The sequence below is a fragment of the Equus przewalskii genome, chromosome 19, assembly GCF_037783145.1.
Source record: "Equus przewalskii isolate Varuska chromosome 19, EquPr2, whole genome shotgun sequence".
In the NCBI taxonomy this organism is placed as follows: domain Eukaryota; kingdom Metazoa; phylum Chordata; class Mammalia; order Perissodactyla; family Equidae; genus Equus; species Equus przewalskii.
The window spans coordinates 23370292-23390446 of NC_091849.1; the positions used below are offsets into that span (position 1 = coordinate 23370292).

At 39.8% G+C, this 20155-nt stretch overlaps 1 protein-coding gene across 12 annotated transcripts in view; it reads right to left on the bottom strand.

Moving 5' to 3' along the window:
- Nucleotides 1-20155, bottom strand: part of LOC103541420 (cytidine monophosphate-N-acetylneuraminic acid hydroxylase) — a 348688-nt gene that overhangs the window by 113083 nt on the left and 215450 nt on the right. The window contains exon 1 of one of the 12 annotated variants that reach the window (XM_070584214.1): nucleotides 15758-16192. The exons of 10 other annotated variants lie outside the window; for them this stretch is intronic. In XM_070584214.1, the coding sequence (XP_070440315.1) occupies nucleotides 15758-15846 (89 nt within the window). In that variant the 5' untranslated portion in view covers nucleotides 15847-16192. Of the gene's footprint in view, nucleotides 1-15757; nucleotides 16193-20155 lie in introns of those variants that run through there. One more of the 12 variants, XM_070584219.1, reaches the window with a different exon arrangement.

Consider the following 20155-nt stretch of genomic DNA (forward strand, 5'->3'; position numbering starts at 1 on the left):
TTTTTCTTATCCATTTGGCCACCCCACATATTTTGATTGGAGCATTCAGTCCTTTTACATTTAAAGTAACTATTGATAAGTATGTACTTATTGCCATTTTGTCACTTTTTTTCTGGATGTTTTTGTAGTTATTCTCTGTTCTTTTCTTCTTCTCTTGCTCATGTCCTTTATGATTTATGGCTTTCTCTAGTGTTATGTTTGGGTTCCTTTCAGTTTATTTTTTGTCTATTTATTACAGGCTTTAGTCTATAATTTCTATGAGGTTCATATGTAACAAAGTAGCAATCTATATTAAGTTGATGGTCTCTTAAGTTTGATCTCTTACTAAAGAAAGCCCTACACTTTTATTCCCCCTTCTATGTTTTATGTTTTTGATATTATAGTTTACCTCTTTTATTTTTGTGTATCCCTTAACCTCTCATATAGATCATTTCAGTACTTTTGTCTTTTGACCTTCATACTAACTTTATAGGTGGTTGATCCACTACCTTTAACTTATATTTCCTTTACCAGTGATTTTTTTTCTTTAATAATTTTCTTATTCCTATATGTGGCATTTTCTTTTCCACTTAAATAAGTCCCTTTAACATTTCTTGTAAGGGCAGTTTAGTAGTTATGAACTCCTTTAGCTTTTGCTTGTCTGAAAAACTCTTTCTCTCTTTTTACACTCTGAATGATAACCTTGCTGGGTAGAGTATTCTTGGCTGTAGGTTTTTTCCTTTCAGCACTTTGAGTATATTGTACCACTCTCTTCTAGCCTGTAAGGTTTCTGCTGAGAACTCAGCTGATAGCCTTACGGGATTTCCGTCATATGTAACTTGTTGCACTTTTTTTTTTTTTTTGCAGCTTTTAGATTCTCTCATTATCTTTAATTCTTGACACTTTAATGATAATGTGTCTTGGTGCAAATCTCATTGGGTTCATCTTGTTTGGTACTGTGTTTGTACAGGTGCTGTGTTGTTTGGTACTTGTTTGTACAGGTGCTGTCTGTACCTGGATATCTGTTTCCTTCCCCAGGTTAGGGAAGTTTTCAGCTATTACATCTTCAAGTAATTTCTCTGCCACTTTGTCTCTCTTCTTCTGGGACACCTATAATAGAAGATGTTAGTGCACTTGATGTTGTCCCAGAAGTCCCCTAGACTGTCCTCATTCTTTTTAATGTTTTTTCTTTTTTCTGTTCAGCTTGGGTGACTTTCTCTTCCCTTTCATCCAGATTGCTGAATGTTCTTCTGTGTCATCTACTCTGCTGTTGATTCCCTCTAGTGAATTTTTCATTTCCATTATGTATTCTTTAGCTCTAACTCGTTCTTTTTAATATTTTCCAATTCTTTATTGAAGTTCTCACTGTATTAATCTATTCCTCTCTCCAGATCAGTGAGTATCCTTATGACTATTAGTTTATACTCTTTATCAGGCAGATTATTTATCTCTGTTTTGTTTAGTTCTTTTTCTGAGGATTAGTCCTGTTCCCTTATTTGAAATATATTCCTTTATCTCCTCACTTGGCCTACTTCTCTGTGCTTATTTCTGTGTATTAGGTAGATCAGTTACATCTCCCAATCTTGGAAATATGGCCTTATGTAAGAGACGCCTTATGGGGCCCAGCACCATGCTCCCTCTCATCACCCATGCCAAATGCTCCAGGAGGGTCCTCTCTGTGGACTGCATGTGCCCTTCTGTTGTGGCAGGGTTGCTATTGCTGCAGGCATATGGGTAGGCTAGGATCTCAGGCTAGCTGGTTGTAAGGCTTAACCATGTGCAGCTGCTACAGTCACTTTATTGGACAGGGCAAGCTCCCAGTACCACTGTCTGTGAAGTCTAACAACCACAACCACTGCTGTTTTATTGCTAAGCAAGTCAGGCACCCACTGTGGCTGGTTGCTAGGCTCAGGGACTCACAATTGCAGCATGTCTTTAGTGTAGTCTCTCGGCAGGCCACTGTTCTCAGCTCTCTTTTGTGTGGGGCAGGCCTGATTCAGTTATGCTGGCCTGTGGTACACAGCTGCCTCAGGAGCACAGGTGGGTGAGGCCAGCCCCAGGCACAGAAGTACACAACAGTTTCCAGTGTTGGAAAGTGGGGCAGATCCCCTGCATGGCTGTTTGTGATGGCCAGTGGCAAAAGTCCACTGCAAGCCCCCATGCCCCACAACTGCAGGCCCAAAGGCACCACTGCAGACTTGCTGGTGGGAGAGGCTGGTGCCTGGGTTGGGCTGCCTGTGCTGCCTGGCAGTGCTTAATTACCTTGGGTGCTCTAGTGGGCAGGACAGACCCCTATGCTAACAAGCTAGAGGAAGGATTCCAATGGCACCTGCCAGCAACTGTGTGAGCATGACTGAACGAGGCCACAGGAATGGCTGCTGCTAGTGTCTCAGTCCCTGGGTGGGGGTTGGGGAGCCCAGCCACCTCCTGTCTTTCCAGGTTGTGCTCTGAGCTTAGTAAGTGAGTCTCTTTTTCCAATGGTCTACGCACTTTTCTATCTGGTGTTTTTGTGCTGGTTTCCAGGTCAAGTGAGTCTGTGTGTGGGCCCTTTAAGAGCAGGCTTTTCTGTCCCTAAACTTCTACAGTATTTCCTGGGCACATTTCCCACTGGTTTTCAAGGTCAGCAAAGCTAGGTATTATGAGATCTCATCTCTGTTGTGCTGGGTCTAAGGGTTATGGTGCCTAATGTAGAGCTCAGATCCCCCACTCCTCTGAGAAAAGCTGTGTCCCTTGGAGATCTCTCCTGGCTGTGCGGTCCTATGGCTAGGGTGGTGGTTTTTTTCCTGAGTAGGCCTGTATTTCTGCCTCTTCCACCCCTCTCTGTGTTGTCCCTTGTCGTGGAGGTTCTTTTTAAGCAGTTTCCAGATCTCTGTCAGAGGAAACTGTTCCACAGGTAGTTGTAGATTTGTCGTGTCAGTGGGAGAAGGCGAGTTCAGGATCCTTCTATACCACCGTCTTCCAAATTCCCTTCACATTAGTCTTGTCTATTAGATTGTAAGCTTCAGGAATGCAGGGAATGTGATTTATGACTTGTATTCACCACAGTGCTTACGATGGTGTGCAAGCAAATTCAGTGGACAATCCCCAGTAAGGAAGCGAGAGGAGTTTTAACCACACCTGTTCTAGTCGGAGACATATCTGTTAATAGAATAAAAGAAGAAAGGACTTCTACACAAGGCAATTCTTCTAGGTAACATCTGGCCCTGAAAGTATTATTTTACTTCCAAATAAAGAAAGTCTCTCAAATTCTTCCTTCCCTAGTTCTAGAACATATCACATGATATTTTTTAAGTCAAGGTATAACTTAGAGTAAGTAAGGTGAACTAATCTTGAATGTACAGTTCTTTAGTTTTTTACATAGGTATACACCCATGTAACTACCTCCCACATCAAGGTACAGAACATTTCTAGTACTCTAGCAACTCCTTTCTAGTCAATACCCATTCAAATAGTAACTACTCTTCTAACTTCTATCACCATAGGTTAGTTATGCTTATTCTTGAATTTTATGTAAATAGAATCATACAATTATATATCTGACCTCTTTCTCCCACCATTATGGTAGTGGGATTTATCCACATTGTTATACATAGCAGTGGTGTATTCCTTTTCACTATATAGTATTCCATTGTGTAAATATACTACATTTTATTTATCCTACCACTGTTAGATACTTGAATTGTTCTTTGTTTTGACTATTATGATTAATTATGCTATAAACATTCTCGTGCATAACTATTGATGTACATAAGCACTCATTTTGTTTGGGAACACACCCATGACTGGCATTTCTGAGTCAAGTGGTACATAAACATTAAACATTGGTAGGTACTGTCAACCAATTTTCCAAAGATATTGTACCAATTTACATTCCCAGCAGCAAATGCAAAAGAATTCCTGTTGCAATATCACAGCTTTTTGCACTAGATATTTTCATAGTGTTTTTCAGTTACAGTTAGTCAACTGAACATTGCCAGTTACACAATAAACTAATCACAAAATTTCACAGTTGTTTATCAGCCCTAATACAAGAAAAATGACAACCCAAGTGAACTGGCACCCAAAGGTATGGTGTGAGGAGCAGATGCACTGCAAAAGTTAATCTAAATTAGGTAAATAAAGGAAAACTGATAGTAATGAGTCTGTTTTTTACACCTGACTAACAGTGATTCAAATATCTGAGAGAGGGACAATGGTAAGTTCATATTAGCACAGAACTCTCTAGAGTCATATTTTATTGTTGGAGGTTGTATGGTTTTATGTTTATTACATATTCAGTAAATCCTAGATAAGCCTTACTTAGGGCAAGGAAGCAGGAAACCACCAGAGGTAATTGAACCCTGACACGTAGAATTGCTGAGGGAACTCACATCAACTGCCAAGAGGAACCTAGACCTCTGTTTAGAAATAAGAGGACTCTTAGCTATCAGAAATAATAACAAGTTGAGCAATCAGAGCAAAGATATCTCCACCCAAGATGGAGTTAGTAAAGGAAATAAGAAATAACTTTAAAGAAATTTTTTCATTCATGTACTGAAGTGTAAACATTGTCATTTTAATAGCAGGAACCTGAAATACAATCCACTGAATCCTCTTAAGGAGGGAACAAGTTTGGCAACACCTTTTTGACTTAAGTATCAACAGAGAAACAAAGAAAACTTTATAATTCAAGTGAAAGAGCACAAATGAGCACAAACAGGTTGAAAGTGGAAGGTAAGAATAGAGGCAGGTCTATTAACAAGACAGGAGAGAATTCTGCTGAGAGAGATGGGGGGTGAGGAGTCCCTGGTGATGGGGTGGCTGAAGGATTTGTAAGAACAGAATGTGCTCTCTGGAGGGCTGTGATATCACCACTTCCTTACACCTTCAGCAAAGAACAGTCACTCCACACAAGCTGAATGGTGTTTGGGAAAGCAAAGGAAAGAGGCATGTTCCATCTCTGGGCCAGGATGGGCTGTAAGAAATGATATCAGGAGATCATTGGTCAAAGAAAACTGGATCTAGAGGGGACCATAAGTATAAAACCCCTTAGAATTAAAAACAAACAAACAAACCTAGGGAGGCATTAAATTTCCTATCAGGTATGGGATTGGGAGCTAGACATTTTATTTAAATCTCAAAGGACAGAGTGACCTACAGGAAAATGTTGCATAGATGAAACAGGAGCTGTGAAAAAGGGGCATGAGAAAGCAAAAGGTTTAAAAAAATAAAACCAGAGTGATGTCAGCACTATGGTGGAGTGAGCTTCCCCAGTAATCTCTCCCCTCCAACATACAACAAAAAGGACATCCACACTCCAACAGAGGACATCCAAACACAACACAAAAAAATGTCAGAAAGATCCACACAGCCATGCGATGGAGGGCAGAGAGGCTGGAGCTCCCCTTTGAAGAGGTGGAACAGGGTAAGACAAAACTTCACTCCCTCCCCTAAAGACTGCAATCCAGGACTGTGGGAGACCTCCGAGAGGGAAGGAACAGGGGAGGGGACGTTCATTCACAGGAACATCAAGGATCCTTGGTGGGCCCTTGTAGCCTAGACGGAAGCCCTCTACTGGGTGGAAAGCTTTCACAGGGGGATGACCTTATCAAGCCAACACCCCAGGAGAGCAGATAGAGAAAGCAGAGCAAGGAAACCCCAAGAGCGTACAGGAGAAAGCACCCCTCTCCCCACCTGCCCAGCCTGGCTCCACTGCCTGAGATCTCATGGAAGGCAGAGAGTTCAGAATACATGCCTCTTGACCCCCACCTAGTAGCGATAGGCAGTAACTGCAACCAAATAACACCAGGATGTGAAAAAACAGAGCCACTCTCTCTAGCAATATCAAACATTATATTAGATCTCCAGACCAGGGAGAAAATGACAAGTACCCAGAAATCAGTCCTGAGGACACAGAAATATGTAATCTAAGAGACAAAGAATTCAAAATACCTATCATCAAAAAACTCAACGAGTTAAAAGAGAATGTAGAGAAACAATTCAACGAGTTCAGGAGCTACTTCACAAAAGAGATTGAAACTATAAAGAAGAATCAATCAGAAATATTAGAGATGAAAGACACAATGGAAGAAATAAAACAAAATATGGATTCCCTGAATGCTCAAGCAGACATCATAGAGGAGCGTATCAGCATAACTGAGGATAGACATGTTGAAATGTTTCAGATAGAGAAGGAGAGAGAACTAAGACTGAAAAGAAATGAAGAAAGTCTCCAAGAGATATCCAACTCAATTAGGAAATGCAACATAAGAATTATAGGTATTAAAGAAGGAGAAGAGAAGGAGAAAGGAGTAGAAAGTTGTTCAAAGAAGTAATAGCAGAGAACTTCCCAAACCTAGGGAAGGAGATGGAAATCCATGTGGAAGAGGCTATCATATCTCCTAAATACATCAACGTAAAAAGACCTACTGCAAGGCATATATCACTGACAAAAGTGAATGACAAAGAATACTAAGGGCAGCAAAGCAAAAGAAAATAACCTAAAAAGGAACCCCATCAGACTTTCAGTGGATTTCTCTGCAGAAACTTTACAGGCTAGGAGAGACTGGAATGCCATATTCGAATCTTTAAAGGACAAAAACTTTCAGCCAAGAATACTCTGTCCAGTGAAAATATCCTTCAGATACGATGGAGAAATAAAAACTTTTGCAGACAAACATAAGCTAAGAGAGTTCATAGAGACCCCCCCCGACACACACAAAACGCCCTCATACTTGAAAAATAAAGGGAGAAAGGGGTTACAAAGCATGGAGTAAGGAGATAAATAGGGAGACAGAATCAGAGCAGGATATCAAATACTCAAGTATAGCATTAAAGACAAAGGGAAAGAAAACACCAAAAACAAAGATAATCTTGTCATTTTAACCACAAACTCATAACACAAGATGGAATAAGATGTGAGAAAAACAACTTAGGAGGGGAAGAGGAAAGGGACTGAATCAGTTTAGTCTAAGGAAATAACAGGCCATCAGAAAAGGGACTATCTTATCCACGAGATTTTGAATACAAACCTCATGGTAACCACTAAACAAAAACACAGAACCGAGACACAAATAATTAAGGAGAAAACAAAGAAACACAACATAAAAAACTACATAACTCGACTGGTAGACCAAAATACACAGGAGAAGACACAAAGGAAATGCAGGAGAACCAGAAAATGAGTGATAAAACGGCAGTATTAAGCCCTCATATATCAATAATCACCCTAAATGTAAATAGATTGAATTCTCCAATAAAAAAGAGTGGCGAGATGCCTTAAAGAACAAGACCCAACAATTTGCTACCTCCAGGAAACACATCTCAGCTCCAATGACAAACACAGGCTCAGAGTGAAGGGATGGAAGACAATACTCCAAGCTAATGGCAAAGAAAAGAAAGCAGGTGTTGCCATACTTATATCAGACAAAGTAGACTTCAAGATAAGACAGGTAAAGGGAGACAAAGTGGGGCAGTATATAAATGATCAAAGGGACACTCCATCAAGAAGAAATAACAATCGTAAATATCTATGCACCCAACACAGGAGCACCAAAGTACGTAAAGCAACTATTAACAAACCTAAAAGAAGATATTAATAATAATACAATAATAGTAGGGGACCTTGACATTCAACTCACATCAGTGGATAGATCATCCAGACAGAAAATCAACAAGGAAACAGTGGAATTAGCAGAACACACTTTTTTCTCAAGTACGCATGGAACGTTCTCAAGGATAGACCATATGTTGGGAAACAAGGCAAGCCTCAATAAACTTAAGAAGATTGAAATAATAACAAGTATCTTTTCAAATAACAATGCTATAAAACTAGAAATTAATTACAAGAAAGAAGCTTAGAAAGGGACAAAGATGTGGAGACTAAACAACATGCTATTGAACAACGATTGGATCATTAAGAAATTAAATGAGAAATCAAAAAATATCTGGAAACAAATGAAAATGAAAACATACCATAGCAACTCATAGGTGATGCAGCAAAAGCCATGTTAAGAGGGAAATACATTGCAATACAGGCTCACCTTAACAAACAAGAAAAATCCCAAATAAGCAATCTCAAACTATACCTAATTGAATTAGAAAAAGAAGAACAAACAAAGCCCAAAGTCAGCAGAAGGAGAGAAATAATAAAAATCAGAACAGAAATAAATGCTATTGAAACAAAGATGGCAGTAGAAAGGATCAATGAAAGAAAGAGCTGGTTCTTTGAGAAGAGAAATAAAATTTACAAGCCCCTAGCCAGACTTACAAAGAAAAAAAAGAGAGAAATCTCAGATAAATAAAATGAGAAATAAAAGAGGAGAAATAACAATGGATACCACAGAAATATAATGGATTATAAGAGAATACTATGAAAAAATATACTCCAACAAAACGGACAATCTAGAAGAAATGGATAAATTCTCAGACTCTTACAAACTCCCAAAGCTAAATCAGTAAGAAATAGAGAATCTGAATGGACCAATCAAAAGTAAAGATATTGAAGCAGTAATCAAAAGCATCCCAAAGAATAAAAGCCCAGGACTAGATGGCTTCCCTGGGGAATTCTACCAAACTTTCAGAGAGGATTTGATACCTATCCTTCTCAAGCTATTCCAAAAAATTAGGGAAGATAGAATGCTTCCTAACACATTCTACAAGGCCAACATCACTCTGATACCAGAGCCTGACAAGTACAACACAAAAAAGGAAAACTACAGGCCAATATGGCTGATGAACATAGATGTAATAATCCTCAACAAAATATTGGCAACCAGAATATAGCAATACATCAAAAAGATCATACATCATGATCAACTTGGATTTATACCAGGGACACAGGGATGGTTCAACATTCGCAAATCAATTAATATGATACACCACATTAACAAATTGAGGAATAAAAACCACATGATCATCTCAATAAATGCAGAGAAAGTATTTGACGAGCTCCAACAGCAATTTATGATAAAAAAAAAAAAACTCTTAACAAACTGGGGATATAAGGAAATTACCTCAACATAATAAAGGCCATATATGACAAACCCACAGCCAACATCATACTCAATCAGGAAAAACTGAATGCCATCCCTCTGAAAACAGGAACAAGACAAGGATGCCCATTATCACCTCTCTTATTCAACATAGTACTGGAGGTTTTGGCCAGAGCAACGAGGCAAGAGACAGGAATAAAATAAATCCAAATAGGGAATGAAGAAGTGAAACTCTCGCTGTTTGCAGACGACATGATCTTATATATTGAAAACCCTAAAGAATCCATCAGAAAACTATTAGAAATAATTAACAACTACAGGAAAGTGGCAGGGTACAAAATCAACTTACAAAAATCAGTTGCATTTCTGTACTCTAATAACGAACTTACAGAAAGAGAACTCAACAATACAATTCCATTTACAATCACAAGGAAAAAGATAAAGTACCTAGGAATAAATTTAACTAAGGAGGTGAAGGACTTAAACAATGAAAACTATAAGACGTTATTGAAAGAACTAGATAATGACATAAAGAGATGGAAAGAGATTCCATGCACATGGATTAGAAGAATAAACATAGTTAAAATGTCCATATTACCCAAAGCAATCTACAGATTTGATGCAATCCCAATCAGAATCCCAATGACATTCTTCGTGGACATAGAACAAAGAATCTTAAAATTCATATGGGGCAACCAAAGACCCCGAATTGCTAAAGCTATCCTGAGAAAAAAGAACATAGCTGGAGGCATCACAATCCCTGATTTCAAAATGTACTACAAAGCCATAGTGATCAAAACAGCATGGTACTGGTACAAAAACAGACAAACAGATCAATGGAATAGAACTGAAAGCCCAGAAACAAAACCTCACATATACAGACAGCTAATCTTAGACGAAGGTGCCAAGAACATACAATGGAGAAAAGACAGTCTCTTCCATAAGTGCTGTTGAGACAACTGGATAGCCACATGCAAAAGGATGAAAGTAGACCATTATCTCATGCCATACACAAAAATAAACTCAAAATGGATCAAACACTTGAAGATAAGTCCTGAAACCATAAAACTCCGGGAAGATAATATAGGTAGTACACTGTTTGACATCAAACTTAAAAGGATCTTTTCAAATACCATGTCTTCTCAGACAAGGGAATCAAAATCAAAAATAAACAAGTGGGACTTCATCAGAGTAAAGAGCTTCTACAAGACAAAAGAAACTAGTATCACAGCAAAAGCTCAACCCACCAATTGGGAGAAAATATTTGCAAATCATATATCCAATAATGGGTTAATCTCCATAATACATAAGGAACTCAGACAACTGGACAACACAAAAACAAACAGCCCAATCAAAAAATGGGCAGAGGATGTGAACAGACATTTTTCCAAAGAAGATATACACATGGTGAATAAACACATGAAAAGATGTTCAACATCACTAATCATCAGGGAAATACAAATCAAAACTACACGAAGATACCACCTTACTTCTGTTAAAACGGCTATACACTGCTGGTGGGAATGCAAACTGGTACAGCCACTATGGGAAACAGTATGGAGATTGCTCAAAAAACTAAAATAGAACTACCACATGACCCAGCTATCCCATTACTGGGTATCTACCCAAACAACTTGAAATCAACAATCCAAAGTAACATATGCACCCCTATGTTCATTGCAGCACTATTCACAATAGCCAAGACATGGAAACAATTCAAGTGCCCATTGACTAATGACTGGATAAAGAAGATGTGGTATATATATATATATAAGGGAATACTACTTAGCCATAAAAAAGACAAAATCATCCCATTTGCAACAACATGGATGGACCTGGAGCGAATGATGCTAAGCGAAATAAGCCAGACTGGGAAAGACAAACACCAGATGATTTCACTCATGTGTGGAATATAAACAAACACATGGACAAAGAAAACAGTTCAGTGGTTACCAGGGGAAGGCGGGTGGGAGGCGGGCACAGGGGGTGAAGGGGAGCACTTACGTGGTGACAGACAAGAAATAAGGTACAACTGAAATTTCACAACGATGTAAACTATTATGAACTCAGATAAAAAATAAGTAAAATAAAATCATGAGTGCCAAAACAAAACAAAATCAGTGGAGGCCTTAAGTAGCAGAACAGTATGCCAAGAACCAAATCTAGAGTCTTTGAAATAGGAAATCAGTTTAAGGAATCTCCCAAAAACTATAGAAGAGAGAGAGAGAGAGAAACTATGAAAAACAAAATAACAGGAAGAAAAGATATATGATAACTAATTTCTATATAATGGGAATTCCAGAAGAAGAAAAGAGAACAAATGAATGATCAAGGAAATAATAAGAGAAATTTTCTTAGCTGAAGAAAAACTTGATTTCATATTTAAAGGATCTAATGATTGTTGAGCAGGAATACTGAAAAAACACATGCTATGGATAATCTGATAACATTTGTAAATAACAAAAAAGAAATCCTACAAGCTTCTAGACGGCTCCTCTACCTCACCCTCCTCCCTCCACCCAGACTCCCCCAAATCAGGCACCTGGCCAGGGAAAAGAAACCTGTTGACTTCCACCCTCTCCTTTGTAAACTAAATGCCCCAGGGGACATGGAATGATGTTTCCACAATTCTGAGGAAGAATTCTACAGCCCTATTTACTAGAACCTAGAAAATACTCCCCCCTGAGTAGCCTTAGTGAAACTTGAATTCATTCTAGGACTGTGCAAGGATTTTGAAATTTCAGGAAATCAAATTAACATAGAATAACATTTGCTCATCGATATTAATGGCGTCCTTTGCCAGAAAAGAAGAAAAATTCTCACCTCCCTGTTTCCCTGAATTGGTTTAATTTCCGTATTTGTACGAGGTTTAAGAACAACTGGCTGGAGAAACATTCGGGATCAGCTATTTGTGATTCTGTTCACGGCCTGTGTGAATAGCTGCATCCTATCTGACAAGAAGGGGACTCAAAAGGAGTGAGTGTTGTTCCTTCTTCTGTGAGAGTTGCTGGATTATTCATCTTCCTTTCTGGACCCAGGAGAAAGCCAAGAGGAAGTTTGTTTTTCAGTCATTCTTGACTAGCACATTATAGGTTGCTCTTTGTGTGTGTGTGTGTGTGTGTGTGTGTGTGTGTGTGTGTGTGAGGAAGATTGGCCCTGAGTTAACATCAGTTGCCAATCCTCCTCTTTTTGTTGAAGAAGATTGTCACTGAGCTAACATCTGTGCCAATCTTCCTCTATTTTTTTTTTGCACATGGGATGCTGCCTCAGCATGGTTTGATGAGCAGTGTGTAGGTCCACGTCTGGGATCCAAATCCGTGAACCCAGGGCCACTGAAGCGGAGCACACAAACTTAACCACTAGGCAACCAGGCCGGCCCTAGTTTGCTCTTTATCCGCACTGTGACTAATTTCAGCTGAGGCCTCCCCATCGGGTATAAACACCAGGGTTACTAGCCTAACAACTGGCCAGGCAACTCTGCCATTCCATAGCTCTTGGGCATCTTTCAAATCTATTCCAGAAGCCCTCTCTCAAGTTAATCCCCAACCCTCTAAGCATCAAGGCATTTAGTCTAAATCCTTAAGGGAAAACCACAGCTGTGCCTTCCTACCACAAATAACATGTCAGTTCAGCTAAACACTTACAGGGTACCTTTGGGTGTTAGGTCCTAAACTGAGTGCTAAGGATACGAAATCAAATAAGATACAGTCCCTGACCTTCAGGAGCTCACAGCCTAGTGAAGGAGACAGAAATCTAGTGAGAAAAAGTCAGCAAAGTGTGACAAGTGACCAATTCTTCCATCTTGGTTCCAGACTTCCTCCTCCAGTCTATGGTCTCAGGAATCTTAGGCTATTGTCCCTTTCTCTCCTAATTCTTCAATCTTTCCTCCCTACCAGCTCCTTTCATTTAGCATTTAAATATATGCAAGTCTCTCCTATTTTTAAAACTATCACCCTTTCTTAACTCACTATTATCTCCCAGCAATGATTCTTTCTCTTCCCTTTCACAGCCAAACCTCTGGGAAGAGTAGTATTCATTCACTGTCTGTCTGTCTGTCTGTCTGTCTCAGTCTTACTCCTCTCTTTTTACTTTCCATTAAAATGTCAGATTTGATAATGCCTCTTCCCTACTTTAAACTCTCAGTGATTCCCCACTTCCTTGAGGATAAAGTCCAAACTCCTGAGCACAGCCTCTAATGTGCATGCTGGTCAGACTTCTACCTACCTCTCCAGCCTTATGTCCCACCCCTCTCCCCTGCCCTCTCTCTGTCCTGGCCAGTGGGATGTTCCCATAGTTTTTCTACTGTTCCATGGACTTTCTCATTTCAGCTGTTCCCTCTGCTTGGATATTCCCTCTCCCCATCTTTGCCAGGCTGACTCCTACTCACTACTCAGATTTCATCTTAAATGCCACTTCATCTAGGAATCTCTGATACACAAGGATTTGGTTAAATCCCAGTATAAGATCCTATACCATGTAGAACTCTGCATTTGTCCTTCTTTACATCCAGCACACCTACTATTACTCCTTCAATGTCCGTCTTCGTCTCCTGACATTAAGCTAAATGAGAGCAGGGGGCATGCCTGTCTTGCTCATTGCTGCGTCCTCAACACCTAGCATGGTGCCTATCTATGAATGACTGAAGGAATAAATGGAGGAATAATGAATGCGCTGAATACCAGAAAAACAACAGAGGGACACCTAAGCCCACTGTCAGAGGGAAACGAGGGTGAGGCCTTTTCCAAATCTATATTACTGTAATTTCGAGAGGAAACTGAGTCAAAACTGGAGGAAGAGTTTATAGAAAGAGACGGATGTTTGGAAAGGACAGGTATATTTACAGGAAACAACTAAGGAGAGCACAATGGGTTTTAAGAGAACCATTGTTATTCTGAAGTGTTATAATATAAAATACAACAGGATCCTGGGTGTGACAATATTCAATAACTCTGGCTGGCAGTGTGGTTCGTGCTTTAAGGAAATATTGGTTATATTAGATAAATTCATGCTGCATATTTTTAGCTAAGTAAAAGTGTTGCAGGATAGACACAAACAATAGTTTCTGTGATGAGGCATTTGAAATTAGCTGATCTCCCAAAACCAATACAGCCTGGACCTAGGAATCGAGCCTTTATACAAACCAAAAATTGACCTACAGACGAAAGTAATCTACAAGCTTTTTAAATCATAGAGCTTAGAGCTGAAAAGGACCAGATACTATCCAGTCCAATCCTACCACACCACTCTCCCCACCTGCATCTTGTACAATAAAGGAAACTGAGGCCATAAGAAGTTAAGTCACTTTCCTAAGATTACACATCCAGTTAGTGTCAAACGTGGTAATAGAAACTAGGTTTCCATGTCAATGAAACCGAATTCTTTCTGATCCCTGATTCCATCAATTCTAATTTTATGGAATTTATAAGCCTTCTCCAAACCACAGCCTGAAAAAGCTTTTTTGGAAACCCTTACCTCCCTCCAGTCTCTGATCCTGATTCTCCAAATGGCACATCCTGCATAAAGACAAGCCTTCAGGGGCTGTGCATCCCAATAACACCTTCCCCTCACCACCCACCCTGCCGAAAGGCTTAGGAGGGGGTGACAGTAGTAACTGAAGAACTTTGAATAACTCCTTGACATGATATTCTCTTCTGTGGCATTAGGTCACATTGTCCCCATCTGTCCATTCTGAGTTCTGGGAAAATCAGTCTCTTCACTGTCATAGAATATTGGGGGAAACTTCTTGTGCTTTAAAAACTTACTCAAGATGATCCAGCAATTTCACTCCTAGATATATATCCAAAAGATTTTAAAGCAGGAACACAAACAGATATTTATATACCAATGTTCAGAGCAGCATTATTCACAACAGCCAAAAGGTGGAAATGACTCAAGTGTCCATCAGCAGATGAGTGGATAAACAAAATGCAGTCTACATAGATATACAGTGGAATATTATTCAGCCATTAAAAGGAACAAAATTCTGATATTTGCTACAACATAGCTGTAACTCAAAAATATTATGCTAAATGAAATAAGCCAGACAAAAAAAATATATATATTGTCCAATTCCACTTAGATGAGATGCCTAGAATAGGAAAGTTGAGGCAGAATTGTAGAATTGGGTTACCAAGGGCTGGAGGGAGGGAGTAAGGGGGAGTTATTGCACAGTTTCTGTTTGGGATGATGAAAAAGTTCTGGAAATAGCCAGTGGTGATGATTACACAACCTTGTAAATGTACTTAATACCATGATCGTATGTGAAAAATGGTCAAGATGGTAAATTTTATGTTATATTTTACCACAATAAAAAAAGTTACTCAGCAGCTTCTGGTTCCAGCTAAGATGGAATCCTAAAGCATGTTCAAGTAACTCACAGGAAGGTACAGAAAGAGAAACAGACAAACAAGAAATAGAGGAAACAAACAAACAAACCCACAATGGCAGATATAAGCTTTAACATATCAACAATTACCGTAAATATAAGTATTCTAAATACACCAATTAAAAGACAGAAATTGACAGAGGGAATATAAACCATGATCCAACAATATGCTGTTTATAAGAGATTCATTTCAGATAAGACACAGGTGGTTGAAAGTAAAGGAACAGAGAAAGACACGTCATGCATACATTAAACAGAAAGAGCAGGATTTGACTATGTTAATATCACTGTCATCAGTAATCATTAATTTTGAGCCATACTTTAAAATTTTAACTTGTAGATAGAAAAAAGTTAATATTTAAGGTTAAACAGAGTCATATTACAATTTTCCAAATAAGCCAACACTGATAAAGCACATTACCTTAATTCAGGGGCCCTCTTAATAAAACACCAGTGTCCTTTTCCTGTCTTGCATAAAGACTGCCTGCTAGGATGAGAATGGACACACATTCTCTTCCTCTATGGCGGCAGCTGGTTCCTGTGGTGTCAAATGCTGTTCTGCCGGACTCTCCTATTCATGCACAGCCTGTCCGGATGGCTGCAGTCAATCTAGGATTGACTCCATTCTCGTGTGTATTGGGGAATGGAGTCCAGCGATGACGTAAATGAACGTGATGGTCCGGACCTGTCCTACTGTCTATGGAGTAGCGGAAGTGGGGGTAGGGGGCCCAAAATTTTGTTTAAGTTGCATAATTGCAGCCATGGGAGCAGCAGTTTGAGGCTAATTCTCTTGGTTCCTCTTCTCCTTCAGTTTGAGTTCAAGAAGAGAGTCTCTGGGATGACACCCTGATCTGATGCACAGGACAAGGAACTATCTAGCATCTGAATAAGAGAAGTGTTTCCCAGGCCCAAAGAACTTCCTCATCCCCTTCTCACTTACACTTAGAAGACTGTGGCCCTGGGTATATCTTCTTTCCTTACGAGGTCTGTTCCATTTCTAGTTTCCAATCTACCAAGCCCTTAATTTCTTATGGGAACATGGAGAAGCAGGATTTTTAGCTTAAAAGGGGTAAATGTTGTGTAAGTGTGACTATAGTTTCCGGGATGAGAAGTTAAATGTAAAATTGTGAGAATAATATAAACCCAGTGTGTATATCCTTTCAGAGCTAAACTCAATGAAGAAAGTATGATATTGACTAATACTTAATGATCGCCACTTGCAAGAAATGTGGATATCCTGTTGAAATGGCCAGGTTTGGGGTCCAGGTTTTATATCTAGAGGTCATACCTAGAATGCAGTAAAGGCATTTCTAGCCACTCATCTTCCTGGTGATCTTCCTAAGTATAGAGAAAGCATTAAGAGGAATATGCTAACTTTGTGTGTGGTCAGACTTAGGGTCAGCAATTTTAAAGATCATAATAAATAATTTTTCTTAGGATATTTACTTCCAGAGCACCTACAATAAATGAAGGATATATGAGTAAATGGTCACTAAAACCCGACTCTAGTTTTGAGAGAGAAATGTGTTATCCTCTATCATTCCAGCAGTTCCAGTCTTATGCTACATTTTTCTAGTGAGAAACATTTGACCAAGCATCTTTTCAGAAATTAAAAGAACGAGTTTATAGGAATTAAGGAAAGTGGCAGATTGTATTTCCAAAGATGACCGCACCTTCCCACAGGCTATTCTTACTATTTGACTGACATTCCTCCCACTGAGATGTATGTGTTCCCTCCCCTTGTATCAGGGTGGGATCTTCTGATTGCTCCCAAACAAAAGAGTATGAAGGAAGTGATGCCATGTGGCTTCTGAAGCTAGATCTAAAATAGCACAGCTTCCACCTGGCCCTCTGTCTTTGGGGCCTGTCCTTGGGAGCACGTGACCATGTTATGAGGGAGCGTAAGCCACAGAAAGGAGCCCCATGTAGGTGTCTGGCAACTCCAGCTAAGGGCTCAGCCTCCATCGATCCCAGGCATGTGAGGGAGAGAGCTTTCCAATGATTCCATCACCAGCTGCTCAAGTCTTCCAGCTGAGGCCCCAAATGGCAGGTAGCAGAAGCAAGCTGTCTCTGCTGTGCCCTGAGGATGCCTGACCCACAGGCTCTGTGAAGATAACAAAGGATGGCTTTCACTACTGAAAAAAAAATTACTCAAGTAATATTTAAATTAAGTTCCTATTGTTAAAAAATGAAAACTTTACGGATATTGTCATGCCATAGGGTCACAGACACACAACACTTGTACCACCCAGTACAGGGATAACAGAGTCTATTAGAGGAAAATTTATAGAGAATAGAGAACATGGAACCGCCAAACTCTCATTTCCCCACAGCATGGGCCAGGTATAGACCGTCTGTATGCACCATAGGCAACGTCTAGCAGAGAACACTCAACCTCTGAGAGTAGTCTGGACTCACAAGAGAAAGGACCTGCTTCACACCACATTACACATTTAAGTTGCTATGAAACCTACGTTGGCCTATAGAATACTTAGGTTCTCTAGGTCATAAGAAATGAATGACAGGATCTCTAGGCCCAGGAAGAAGAGTGGGGAGAATACATATTGAGGGCCTGAGACTACACTGAAGGTCAAAGTCTGCATACAGAGGGCCCTGGAACCGTCTTGAAGAGCCTCTGTAAACCCAGAAAGCTTTTATCTTTCTGGTGCTCCTTTGCAGACTGGCTGGGGCCAGCTCAGCCTGGCAGAAGGAGATAGGTGTGGAGGTCATCCAGATTAGTTTCCCAGCAGAGATAAAAAGAAGAGAGTGAAAATCTCCCCTAACCTCTTCCTCTGCCTTCTCCCCATCAATTAAAACAAGATTGAGTCATTTTTCCCCCTTCAGATTGACCAAATTTTAGAGATGAATATTATGCAGCATTGGTGAGACATTCAGAAAGGTTCTGCTCATAATACTCATAGGAGTATAAACTGGTAGCTTTGTGGGGAAATTTGACACTATCTACAAATTTTGAATGTGAACATCTTTTGACTCAGCAACTCTACTTCTAGTAAAATTTTTTAAAGAAGTACTCCAGCACTTGTACAAAAAGATGTCTGTTGCAACAAAATGTTGGAAAGACCAATAGGAATGAGCAAATAAATTATGGCACATTGTTCTGTGAAATACTATGCAGTAGTTAAGAATGAAGCACAGGGGCCGGCCCCGTGGCCGAGTGGTTAAGGTTGCGGGCTCCACTTCGGCGGCCCAGGGTTTCACTGGTTCGGATCCTAGGCACAGTCATGGCACCGATCATCAGGCCATGCTGAGGTGGCGTCCCACATGCCACAACTAGAAAGACCCACAACCAAAATATACAACTATGTACAGGGGGGATTTGGGGAGAAAAAGCAGAAAAAAAAAAGAATGAAGTCCAGTAGTTTCCCCTCATCTGTGAGAGAGACGTTCCAAGACCCCCAGTGGTTGCCTGAAACCACACATAGTACCGAACTCTCTATATATATCATGTTTTTTCCTATACACACATATTTCAGGTGTGACAGCAAAACTAGCAAACATTTCTTTTTCCTTCTCCACAATTTCACAGATAGAAGATTCATTCGTACCGTAGATCTTCAGTACTTCAGTATATGATTTCTTTTCTTTCCTTAGTAAGTCAAGAATTTTCACCTTTTCACATAAAGGAAGCACTTTATGGCTTCTCTTTGGCATATTCCAATTGCCAGCATCACTACTCTTGCACTTTGGGGCCGTTATTAAGTAAAATAAGGGTTACCTGAACAGAAGCACTGCTATACCCCAACAGTCAATCTGATAACCAAGGTGGCTACTAAGTGATTAACGGCGGGGAGCATGTATCCATGGATACGCTAGACAAAGGGGAGATGCACGTCCTGAGCGGGATGGAGCAGGACAGGCTGAGATTTCATCACACTACCCAGAACAGTGAACAATTTAAAACTTATGAATTGTTTATTTCTGGAATTTTCCATTTAATATTTTTGGACTGTGATTGACTGTGGGTAATGGAAACTGCAGAAAACAAAACTGTGAATAAAGGAGGACTACGGTAGATTTATAGGTACCAACATAAATATTGCTCTACAACACATTTTTGATCATTTATATTTTTTGATTTGGAATGGGCAAAAAATTCCTACTTAATAATTACTTCAGTTTAAAATTAATATCCAATTTACTAATGCTACACAATTGCTACACTGTTGCTGGTAGTGATACATATTTGCTCACCAGCAGGTGAAGCCTTGAATAAATTGATTATATTTGAATCCCCAGAGTGTCTTAGAATCTAGTACATTATAGGTACTCAAGAACTGTCCAATTAATGAATGAAACAGTCAGGCCAGCAGCTCCAAGATTTCTTCCAGCTCCAGATCTTTGATTCTAACTGGGGCAAAACTGTTCTTATTAGTAAAACGGTCATGACAATACCTACGTCACAGAGGGGCTGTGATGATAAAACAAATATGTAAAATTGAGTCCTAAGTTATAATTTGATATGCAACTTCCAGGAACTATTATGTTGTTGGTCTTCACTGGATAAAAATTACTTCTCTGCCAAGTTCAGAGGCACTCTGGGAAGTTTCAGAGAGCCTCATTTCAGTGTGTATGTAGGAGGAGGGGAGAGGCATGAAAGAGGGGGCAGAAAGAAGGGTTAACCATTAAGAACACTGCCAGAGTTGAGGCTAAAGAGGGGGCTGATGGCAAATGCCAAGCCTGAATGCTTAGCCATGTTAAAAAAAAAAAGTAATTATAGGGGACTTATAGGGGACTGGTCTGGTGGCACAGTGATTAAGTTTGCACGTTCTGCTTCAGCAGCCCGGGGTTCGCTGGTTCA